Here is a 12,688-nt window from a genome sequence, read left to right as displayed (position 1 = left end):
CTTTTCTTATCCCATCAATTGAAAGGATGTTTGGGGATGATGAAATCATTTTTCAAGATGATAATGCATCTTGCCATAGAGCAAAAACCGTGAAAACATTCCTTGCAAAAAGACACATAGGGTCAATGTCATGGCCTGCAAATAGTCCAGATCTTAATCCAATTGAAAATCTTTGGTGGAAGTTGAAGAAAATGGTCCATGACAAGGCTCCAACCTGCAAAGCTGATCTGGCAACAGCAATCAGAGAAAGTTGGAGCCAGATTGATGAAGAGTACTGTTTGTCACTCATTAAGTCCATGCCTCAGAGACTGCAAGCTGTTATAAAAGCCAGAGGTGGTGCAACAAAATACTAGTGATGTGTTGGAGTGTTCTTTTGTTTTTCATGATTCCATAATTTTTTCCTCAGAATTGAGTGATTCCATATTTTTTCCCTCTGCTTGGTCTAAAAAAGTAACCGTTACTGACTGCCACAATGTTTTTTCCTGATTTCTTATAGTGTTTCTTAAAGCCACAAAGTTGCCATTTGAAATGACTTTAGTTTTGTGTCATGTCTGTGATCTGCTTTTTTTCTACAAAATTAAACATCTGAATGAACATCCTCCGAGGCCAGTGATTCCATAATTTTTGCCAGGGGTTGTAGAATCCACCAATCAAATAACAACTCTCTATTTAGGTGTCATGTGATAGATATAGTATATTGTATATGTAGCATCACTGCACAAAATGAAAGTAAAAGTGAGCCATGGAAAGTCCCAGCTGGACTCAGACAACAGCTGATCCTTCACAGGTGAAGCAGAAGCAATGGGCCCAGGTGTCCATCTCCTAACACCTAGACACAAACAATTTGGGGCAGATACAGGCCAAAGGGCTGTGACATGGGAGTAACATGAAATAAAGCAATCATGCCATCTGTCACCTCCTTTAAGAACCAGAGTGGGTCAGGTTACCGGTGTATTGTTATTAAAAAGATGACTACTAAAGTGAGTTTTCCTGGTGAGTTAATGGATCTGTGCCAAAGCATGATAGCATGGCAGTAGAGAGCAGCCACCACAGAGTCCAACTCTGAAATACTGCACGAGTGGAAATAAGAGGAAAAGGGCAGCTGTAAAGACAAATGACCCTATGAACTATGTTGGGTGGAAACCCGAAGAGAAATGCATGAAGAAACCAGGAACATCTACACTGCTGAATGATTTTCAGCCAGGTGGCTTATCTCAACGGCTGTTATTGAAGATAACTGACAGGTGCTCCAGCCTGAACCTAAAACTGGTCCGAGCCTCCAGCAGCTCTGACAGTCTGTCAAACTAATGATACTTCAGCAGCTGAAGTACAAAACTGTCACCAATCACTGGAGGTTTTAAAATTTTTGTTTGCGCTGGCAGACAGTTTGTCGTAAGTAGACGACTGGAACTTGACGTTATCAGTCACACCAAAAACTACGTAGTGTCGAGTATCATGTTATCTTAGCGTCAGCTAAACTGGGCAATGTGTCTGTAGGAACTGTGGAAGACTACAACTACTCTGCAGGGCAAGATGCTTCTTGTTTGTAGTCTCAGTCTTGGCTGAATTTGGTGCAACTCATTGGGGCTCGTGGGGTTGGTGGGTAGTGGGTTTGGGATGTAAAGTCAACATGCTCCTCAGTGGGGTGCAGCACACGTTGGTAAAGTTTGACTAAACTTTTACCAGTTTTGAGCAGGTTCAGAGTTTTCAGGTACTTGTGGGACTCCTGGCAACATCTGCTAGACTTGTGCTCGGCTCGGGGTGGCTTGGTGTCCAATCTTCACCCCAAGAACTAAAAGTTACCCATCCTTGGTGCACACTGTGGGTGAGCTCGTACTGAACTGTTTGCCCAGACTGTCCTGAGTTGAGTGTGGGTTTGGTTGAGGTCAGTGGGACCCAGCACCAATCAAGGCCAAGTGAGAACCTCATCTGAGGTGTCCAGAGTTCTAACTCAGCCCGTTATGGTGCAAAGGGACACCAAACTTGACCATGAATAAGAAAAGGACTTGAGTTTAGAGACAAATAGAAAACGAAACGTCATCTCTTCTCAGAACAAGACAACTCATCGACTGTACATCTCCAGGATGCACCCAAGAAATACCTGGTCTGGGTTTTGGTGGAGCCAGACCTGCACTGTAGGAGGAAATCCTTCAGCACATTCAATCAGCTGTAACTCTTTAAGTGAGAATCACTTTAATTCCACATTTAATGAGCTAAATGGAAAAAACGAAATGAAAACTTTATTAAATCCAAGCAGCGTTAATGTGCAGGAGTGAGGGAACAAGAAAGGAATGTTAATCTGTGTGACTGAATTATTCAACTGAGAGGATGAAGTCATGATACCAATTAGATTTTTTTTCCCCTCCACACCTGCTCCTGCTATCCAGCTGTTTTTGTTCTAGAAATTAAAGCTACTACATTAATTCACTTAAACATATGGGCGCTGATTAAACCGCTGCACAGATTTGAACTCATCTGGCGTTTAGCTCTCTGATTGGCCTGCTTCAGCAGGCTCATTCTGATTTCTGATTGGCTGTCACACCTGTCCGTCCCTTCTTGTTGCGTCTCCATTGTGGGATGTCAAGCAGAATGTAGAAGGAGGACTGCTTATTGTACTCCTTCCGGTCTAAGATCCTAACGGTTATGGTGTTCCTGCATGGACACACACGTAAACACACACATAGAGGGAGGTGGTAAACATGCATGATAAACAAAATGGCAAACACACACACGCACCCACGTGCACACGTGGTGAGATGAGGTGATCGACAGCCTGCTGCATGTTCAGTGTCATATTAAGGACACGTCAGGAGGAGACAGAGAACTCAACCACACCTCTAACATATACAATTTATTTATTTAGTTAGTTAAAGTTAATCGGCTTAGAGGTTTTGCTCCAGAATGTTGAGATCCAAACATGTCTCCAAACTATGTTTTTTAAAAGTGTTTTCCGCCAACAAGAAAGTGGAAAAATTCAAAATCTAAAATAACTGAAGAAAAATGAATTGAGATGTAAAAAACATAAATAAGAAAAATTAATTAAAGCAAAATTATTAGCATTGTTATTGTTATTTATTATTATTATTATTATTATTATTATTATTATTATTATTATTATATAGAAAAAACAGCACAAATTGCATTAATGCGTCAAATACTTCATCTTGGAATTTTATAAATGGCAAGGAAAACTTTTTTTTTTGCCTGCATCCCAAAATATAATCATATCAAATCATATCAAAGTCAGAACTTACGAAATTTGCAAAACACTATATGTTGCAATGATTACAATTTAAAAACATTTAAGCCCCACCCCATTGACCTAGATCCCCCCCCGCCAATGCATCACTGTGTCGACTCAACAGTTTCACCAATTTCCATAAAAACTGTTTCTGTTGATGTCCTCTCACTATGAAAACAATCTTCTGGAACGTGCAGTCATTTGTTGGTTTCTGTTTCCACAAATATTTCTACAAAATTTGCTGAACATCATCTCCTGTTGCGTGCCTTTACATGTAGTGAACATGCAGCCTCTGCAGTTTGGGGGACACCCCAGGCTCAGGGGTTCAGGGGTGACAGGGTCACAGGGCTCAGCCCCCTTTCCTGACCTTTGGTGTCATTGTTCTCCACCAGCTGAGGCTCTCCGATGTCTATGTAGAAGGTTTTGTTCTTCTCGTACTCTTCGTCATCGATTATTCTCACCTTGATGGTTTTACTGAGGAGAAGGAAGAGGAAGAAGGGAAGGAGGCAAGGAGGAAAAGAGGAGGTGGAAAAAAGAGAAGGAAGAAAAGTGAGGAAAGAACAGGCTGGAAACTGAAAAACCAGGAGGAAATGGACAAGAGCAGCGTTTTGTTTTTCCCACAAGCACCTTCAGATCAACGCCTACAGCAACAACAACAACAACAATAAAACAATTAACAGTTTGTGACGTTAACTGCATGCCAGAAATGTTCAAGCTAAACCTTGAGGTAAAAAAGGCACACTATAACCGATAGAGGTGGGCGATACCCGGAATTTTGGTCTTGATCTGATACCAAGTAAATACAGGCCTAGTATTGCTATATTAACTGAGAGCCTACACAGAAACATCGCTGATATCGATACCGATACCAATACTTTTTCATATTTAAGCTTCATAGATCCAAAGGATCCAAAAGACCTAGGATAGATTTTCGCCAAACATTGTATGTGACAACAAAATACTTTATTATCACAATCAACATTTTTGTTTAAAAAATATCACTGAACACAACTTAAAACAAAATCTCCTGAGGTAGAGGGCTGACAAACTACAATACAACAAAATTAACACACCACAACAAATACTGTAAACAATTTCAAACTTATTCTGTTTTTCAAGTCGAACAATACAATAAAATATACAAAAAATAAGGAATTTCTTCCCTTCATAGCACTTCTCTTGAGTATCGATCTTTTTACATGAGGATCGTTCAATATCGATACCAGCATTGGTATCGATATTATCGATATTAGGATCGACCCGCCCACCTCTAATAATCAACTTATGTGGTTGTCATGGTTGCAGGTGATTAATGGTCAAGACACAGGATTGTAAATCACTTTTAGATTTTTTGCAAATTTATTAAAATAAAAAAACTAATAAATTGCATGTATATAAGCATTTAATATCCTTTGCCATGAAGCTCAAAATTGATCTCAGCTGCGATCCTGTTTCCACTGATCATCCTACAGCTTCATTGGAGTCCACCTGCGGTAAATTCAGTTGATTGGGCATGATTTGGAAAGACACACACCTGTCTACATATAAGGTCCCACAGTTGACAGTGCATGTCAGAGCACAAACCAAGCATGAAGTCAAAGGAATTGTCTGTAGACCTCCAAGACAGGATTGTCTCGAGGCACAAATCTGGGGTCACAGTGGCCTCCTTAAATGGAAGAAGTTGAGATCCACCAGGACTCTTCCTAGAGCTGGCCACTCGCCTAAACTGAGCAATCTGGGAGAAGGGCCTTAGTCAGGGAGGTGACCAAGAACTCGATGGTCACTCTGTTAGAGCTCCAGCATTCCTCTGTGGAGAGAGGAGAACCACCTTCCAAGCCATGTCTTAGTAAAAGGCACATGGCAGCCTGCCTGCAGTTTACCAAAAGGCACCTGAAGGACTTTCAGACCATGAGAAACAAAATTCTCTGGTCTGATGAGACAAAGATTGAACTCTTTGGTGTGAATTCTAGATGTCATGTTTGGAGGAAACCAGGCACCATCGCTACAGTGAAGCATGGTGGTGGCAGCATCATGTTGTGGTGATGTTTTTTAGCGGCAGGAACTGGGAGACTAGTCAGGATGAGGGAAAGATGAATGCAGCAATGTACAGAGACATCGTGGATGAAAACCTGCTCCAGAGCGCTCGTGACCTCAGACAGGGATGACGGTTCATCTTTCAGCGGGACAATGACCCTAAACACACAGTCAAGATATCAAAGGAGTGGCTTCAGGACAACTCTGTGAATGTCCTTGAGTGGTGCAGCCAGAACCCAGACCTGAATCTGATTGAACATCTCTGGAGAGATCTGAAAATGGCTGTGCACCGATGCTCCCCATCCAACCTGATGGAGCTTGAGAGGTGCTGCAAAGTGGAATGGGCAAAATTACCCAAAGATAAGTGCACCAAGCTTGTGGCATCATATTCAAGAAGACTTGAGGCTGTAGTTGCATAGAATTTTGAGTGAAAAAATGAAATTACTCTATTTTGGAATAAGGCTGTAACATAAAATGTGGAAAAAGTGAAGCCCTGTGAATACTTTCTAGATGCACCGTGACACGCTGTTCTGCCATTATCTGGGAATAAAAGATGGAGCGAAGCATACACCGCAGCTGATCTGTCTTTATGCACATTTCCAGCCTACTAACAAATAGGGAACACCTGTACATGGGATAAGTAAAAAAGGATGGATGATTTCTGCAGTTTTACATCGTGAGACATTAACGTCACAGAAGGTGACACCAGAGAACAAATAACTTGCTTAGAGTGTCAAACTATTTTGTGAAGTGTCTCTCTCTCTCTCTCTCTCTCTCTCTCTCTCTCTCTCTCTCTCTCTCTCTCTCTCTCTCTCTCTCTCTCTCCTTGATGAACTTTCAGTGTGCCCTGTGCAACAAACAGCAATGTGTAGCTTTTTAAATTTCTGTTTGAATGCTGTGTGTGTGTGTGTGTGTTGTTTTGTTACTGTGTCATAGGAGAGTTGGCAGTCTGAGACACTACACTTCTCTCTTAGACAGTGTAAGATGATTGTGTCTCATCCTGCCACCTTCTTATTTAATATATTAATAATTTGTCCTATATAGGCCCTGAGGCCCATTGGCGCCGGTGCTTATCTCCGGATTTCGTAGCGTCAAGCGTCAGCTGAGACCAATACCCATTTACAGCTGAGTGCACTGAGACAATGTAGATTAAGTGTCTTGTTCAAGGACACAGACAGGTAACGTAAACGGGCAGCTCAGTGGATGAGGTGTTGTGGTTTGGGGTTGCGGTCAGATTTGTTCCCAGTTTTCATTTCCTCCTGCTCATGTGGCTGTGACACACCTGTCTGCAATTAGCAGCATCTTCTTAAGACCTGGCTGAGCAGGAGGATGCTGGCAGATGTTTCCACTCGGTGTGTGTGTTCTGTGCATTTCGCTGTTTTTGTTGTGGCTGGCGTGCCTGGCTGGCTTTTGTGTGTCTTTTGTTTCTGTCTTTTGGTTTTCCTTCCAGGTGGCTTGCATTTGGGACTGAGTGGCTGTGTAGCTGAGTTTATCAGGACCTCACCCTGATCACCTGAGGCTGATCACCTGCGGCTCGTCAGGACTCACAGCTGTGGTGCATCTACATGGATTGGAACATGGTGGCATTTAAGACTGGAGTACACAGTGTGTATTTGCCAGAGACCCGACCTTGTGACCAGACGGGTGAGATCGTCGTCTCAAGAGCCATCTCATCATCAGTGGATGCAGAGAACGTCCAGGTTTGATGCATGGTCTGTGAAAGAGGAGGGGGTGAGGTCTCACGCTCCTCAGCACACTTCCTGAGGTACGTTAGATTTTGTGACTAACATTTATACAGTCAGTAAATGTGGTGTCCCTCACACCTTATTATATTGAGCTGTATGTTGGTCGTTTAAATCAGCTTCCACTGCAGTGGAGTTTTGTGAACAGGGTGTTCTATGCCTGCAGGGTGGGAAGCTGATTTGCAATTAAGCCAGGAAGTGTTTGCTGTTTGTACACCTTTGAGTGGTCTCTCTGTGTGTTGAGTGTGGACTCACATGATGATTTCTTCTTTCACAGACTCGGTTTGTCGCGGCCACCTGGGGGGTGTCGGCGGGGTCCTTGGGTCCGAACCGGTTCTGGCTCCGGACCGTTAGCGCTGCTGGGAGCGCACCGCAATCCACCACGCCAGACCGCGCACTTTTATATTTTTCACATCACTGTTATGTTTATTAAACTCTGTTATCCTTTGTACCGTGCTCTGCTTATTTTATACTGGGTCCTTCAAACACTGGTCGGTTCTCCGGGCTGCGTCCGACACATAGCAGTTTTGTCCTTGACCACCCTGTTAACTTGTTTGCTACTTTGTTTGTTATTCTGTAGCTCTGCAGTCACCAGCAGCTCCACTGGTCCAACTGGTTCCACTCCCAGCCTTCCAGCCCTCCAGTGTCCTCCACCAGCTACCTTGCATATCATTTTTGTTGGACAATAAATCTGTATTTTTACATCATTTCCTGCCTCGTTGCACTGTGAGTCTTCACCAGTCTCTGTTTCACAACATAAGGAGCTAGTCTGCCAATACATTCATAAATTGTAATGTTGGTACTTTATTTTGATGTTTTAAATTTGTACGTCATCCATTTGCTATTGCCTTGTATATAACGCCTAAATAGATCCTTGTCATTTGATTGGTGGTTTGTATGTCACATGATGTTGATCATTTGTTCCATTTGCCATTTTGTGCCATTTACTGTGCAATTTTCGTTCTATACATTTTTTGCTATTGCACGCCACAGCCACCACACGCTCACACTAGCGGCGACGGCACTTAGCTTAAAAACAAACATGGTGGGGTTTGTTTAGGTGACAGATGAGGATTTGAATGAGCTTATTGACAGTGTGCACTCTTCTAACACTAAAAAACAAATCCAATACGCCATAAGCCGTCTGCGGCTCTAGCCGTCTACATCACCTAGAGCTGCTGACGGCTCTAGCTGATGTAGAACCACTGTCAAATGAAGAGCTCGAGAAATTTCTGTTGCAATTTTTCACTGCACTGAGGAAAGCAGGTGGCAGTCTGTACACGAAGAAGTCAGTGCACGGCATCAGGTATGGACTACATCGTCAGGATGTTTTTGCTAGTTGACGAGAACAATTTTGGATTGGACTGCTATTAAAGTTTGTGCTGGACTGTTTGGAACCTCTTGACCTCAAAGCACCAGCGACACACACCAAAATACAAGTCCCCTTTCTCTTGTTTAGAAATTAATAAAATATCAATTGACAAGTATTTATTTTAGGTGTTATATAAAACAAATAATGAATGTTTTTTCATTATGTTCGATGCAAGATGGAATGTTCCATCTTTCACTTGATGAAATGTTCTTACCATTGTACTCATAAACACTCATTATTTGTATAATGATAGCCTGGTGGGCTCTTCAAGGTGGACCTGCTCGGCGGTAGACCAATGACACTCCCACTCCCATCTCATGACCTTTACCTAGAATAACTGGGTTTAAAAAGATGGATGGATGGATGGATGGTGTGTTTTTTAATTTACTGTGATTTATGTGGGTTGTATTATATTTTTATTTATTTTGATTGCAATTTACTTTGTGCAACACCTTGAATGTACAACTGAAAGTGTAGTATAACTTATCATGACGATTAATATCATTAAAGAGAATCCACGCCTCAACATTTCAAAGTTCAACCAGAAGCAGGTGAATTTCCTGCTTCATCTTAATAGTTTTTCACAACTCATTGAAGTGACCAACCTTGCAAACACCTCCTGCCTGGATGACTGATGACCTTCATTGATAGTGGTTTGAGGTCATAGAGTCATATGTTTGAGGTTTCCAAATGTTACTGTTCCCAACCAACACAGATGTGTCTCATTTCTTGTTGTATGTAGTTTGTGTACCGTTTCATCTTCCACAGTGGACAACAGCTGCAGTAAAATGTAGTAAAAATGTTAATATTCCATTTTAAAAAGGCAGCAGAGTTCTGGTATATATACCAAACAGTAATTATGGTACACGTTTACTTTGCTGATAGAAGACACATTGCAGACCCCTAATTATCTAATTATGCAAACGAGCGCCGTGGGCTAATTTATCAATGATAGAACACAAACACAGTGGAGGTTAATGTGTCAGAATATCAAACAAACACACACGTCAGGGGCCAAGTCGTTATACAACAGGGTTTTAGCCCGTTGATCAGCGTCCTGCCACAGCAGATGGAGAAGACTTTCCACCTTCTGGACGACAGTTTGCACTCACACAGCAGCCGGAGTGCACTCCATACACTACCTCAAGATGGAACCCTCGAGCAAAGCACCAAAACCCCCAACTGAGAGGAAGAGAAGACGCTCAAAGGACATCAAGAACTACATTTCCAATGTCAAGGCTGTTCTGTTATAGCAGCTATTAGCACTTTAATATGATTATACTGTAAAAACCTGTTAGATGGATTGTCTGTGGCACAACGTATCAGATTATAATCAAAACCAATTTGCATGGAATTAGAAACAGACAAACTGAAATCATTATAAAAGAACCCGAAGCAACACTAATCTAAGAGGAACAAAAAAAACAAAGAGTCATATTTCCCAAAATGAGAAACAATTTTGCTAAAGGTTATTTTTTTTTTAGATCATAAACCCAGTTTATAAGTTTTCCCTCCCATAACTGATGTTTGAGAAACGTTACATACTTTGATCATTTATCAGCGTTTCATGATTATTCGTCAATGACCCACTTTTCTCATCTCCATCGGTAAGAATGCGCCCACATATTTGGACTCCTCACACTGGCCGTACAGTAAAACGTCTCATTGCCATGGCAATGTAATGTTTGGGTAACCAACAAAGGTGGAGAAGACAATGGCTTCCAAACCGCACTGTAACACATCACAGCGGTCCAGTCAACCAATCCGCTCAGGTTAACTCAGTGGAAATAAATATATGGGCAACACTTTACCGTAAGAGCACAAGAATTATGGCAAATGAATGTATGACTTCATGCATTTACCGTCTCACGTATCAACAGTTATTATTATAGGTTCAAAGTCTTCCATGTGTGACGTCATGCATGAACAACATTAATTAAAGCATTAACTAGCTGACTACACCAGCACAAATTATGATTTATTATTAATGATAATTCATGGTACATTATTGATGAGGTCTTATTGTGAAGTGTGACCGATATGTGTTATTACCTTCGTTCCCCTCACATACATGACAGCATCACTTTAGTTTAGCTTGACAGTTTATAACTTAGGCACCATTCACATGATGACATGAAGTGGCTGACGCTGCCCAATGTGGCAGATTCTCAAAAATCTCAGAGTTTTGGTCCATTGGAAGGAGGACGCACTGGCAGCGGCACAGCAGTAGCAAAGTTTGGCGGAGATGATTGTCAACTCTACATTTGTGACGTCAGGAGTAGCCTTTATTAACGCAATGTAACTCAGTGATTGTGTCACTACTGGTGTGTCGTGGGACAGGTTCTACATATTCCTTCACATTTCTTCATATTTCTTCATGCCCAAGGGATCCAGATGAGGTGATGTGTCCAGTCAAGCCTCTGATGCTGGTCAGAGGAGGCTGGAGGAGGGGAACAGAGCAGGAACTGGGTACTAGAGGGACTCTTCACCAGACTATACAACTCCTCACTTGAGGGGAGTAACAGGAAGACAGAGGACAGGAAGGAGAGGAACAGTAGTAGCCAGTAAACCAGTAGCGAGCAGTATTTCTGGTATTTATATTTGTGTATTTTGTGTTTGTTGTTTGTTATATTTATATTTATTCAATTTATTTCATTTATGTAGCGCCAAATCACAACAAATTTGCCTCAAGGTGCTTCACACCTTACTAACCCCCAGAGTAAGCACACAGGCGACAGTGGTAAGAAAAAACTTCATGTAAATGATTTGAGGAAGAAACCTCAAGCAGACCAGACTCAAAGGGGTGACCGTCTGCTTGGGCCATACTATCGACACAATTGACAAAATGAATATACATATATTTATTCTGTGTTTATATTGGATGTTTTTTGTTGTGTTTTTTATTGTTTGTTTTTATTGTGCATTGTATGCAGCATATATTGTGCCGTATTTGTATTTTACAAATTGTTTTTTACTTTCACTTTTGGTACTCTGTGCGAGTCTTTCCAAAGGATAAATATCTAAAAGATCTAAAGCAGTGTTGTGTAGCAACGAAGTAAAAATACTTCACTATTGTACTTAAGTATGTTTTGGGAGACTTTGTACTTTACTTGAGTTTTTTTTAATTCCGCTTACTTTCACATTTACTTCACTACATTTCCAACCTTAATTGCATACTTCTACTTACTCGTTACAAAAAACACACACACGAAAAAAGTCGTTTTCACCCAGAGACACCACTGATTACTAGTGACTGCAACAAAGTCAGGCCGATTTGTCATGAGGCATGTTCAATAGGCTTTTTTGCAGTTGCGCACTTTGGGGGTGTTTGTCAGGAAAATGATCATTTCTCTACATTGATTACATTGATTTGAACCTTTAACCAATCAAAGCAGTGATTCGCAGATCGAAGCAGTGCTTCGATCTACGATTCGTGGATTGACTGTTTTATTTCACTTTATCCTAATTTTTTCCCGCTAAAACCGTGAAGAGCATATGTCTGTGAGTAATATTTAATATTTTATGTCAAACCGACCTGTTATGGTCTTCTGAAACAGTTGACAGATGTATTTTATAACTTAAAAATGGGACCGATGCTAACGTGTTAGCATGTCTATGGCATTTTCAATGTTAAAGTTAGCATTAAGCTGTTCACATCAGCACGTTTGTGTTGATTTGTTTTCTGTATAATTAATGGTTCAGTGTTTGTTGTCGTAAAAGAGTCAAACTGAAATTTTTAAAATGTATTCATATATTATAGCAACAACAGTAATAGTCTACATAATAGACAATAATAATAATAATAGACTAATAATGTTACAATACAATTTTAGAGAAAGAGACAAAAAGAACCTAATGAAACAACACACAAAAGAAAAGATAAAACCATAACAATGAAAATAAATAAATACATACAGAAATAAATAACTGTTTCCTGTGAACACCTAGTGAGTAGCCTACTCTCGTTTAGGTTTTGAAACCTTGTTTCTGAAGTGTTTTTGTGTGATGTGCACAATTTTCAGTATTTTGACTAATACTACCAGTCATTTACAAGCCTAGTAATACAAAAAAATCAGTCCGTTTTTGATTATTAACATTTACTTGTACTTTTACTTTCAGTACTTGAGCACATTTAGTTGTACATTACTTGTCATACTTAAGTACAATAAATACTAGATACTTTAAGACTTTTACTTGAGTAGCATTTCAATCAGTGACTTGAATTTCTACCAAAATCATTTTTTAATGGGTATCTGTACTTTTACTTAAATGTGATTTTCCGGTAGTTTACACAACACT

The 12,688-nt window shown here is 40.7% G+C and overlaps 1 protein-coding gene across 3 annotated transcripts in view; it reads right to left on the bottom strand.

Moving 5' to 3' along the window:
* The window catches only part of slc8a1b (solute carrier family 8 member 1b), a 363,534-nt gene that overhangs the window by 96,599 nt on the left and 254,247 nt on the right, over window positions 1-12,688 (bottom strand). For 2 of the 3 annotated variants that reach the window (XM_034185109.1, XM_034185110.1), the window contains one exon: window positions 2,543-2,652. In XM_034185109.1, coding sequence (XP_034041000.1) covers window positions 2,543-2,652 — 110 coding nt within the window. Of the gene's footprint in view, window positions 1-2,542; window positions 2,653-3,608; window positions 3,716-12,688 lie in introns of all 3 variants that reach the window. The other variant, XM_034185111.1, reaches the window with a different exon arrangement.

The sequence above is a fragment of the Thalassophryne amazonica genome, chromosome 13 (assembly GCF_902500255.1).
Source record: "Thalassophryne amazonica chromosome 13, fThaAma1.1, whole genome shotgun sequence".
NCBI classification, from domain to species: domain Eukaryota; kingdom Metazoa; phylum Chordata; class Actinopteri; order Batrachoidiformes; family Batrachoididae; genus Thalassophryne; species Thalassophryne amazonica.
Note: the sequence above shows the minus strand (reverse complement) of the source record. Positions and strands in the feature narration are given on the sequence as shown.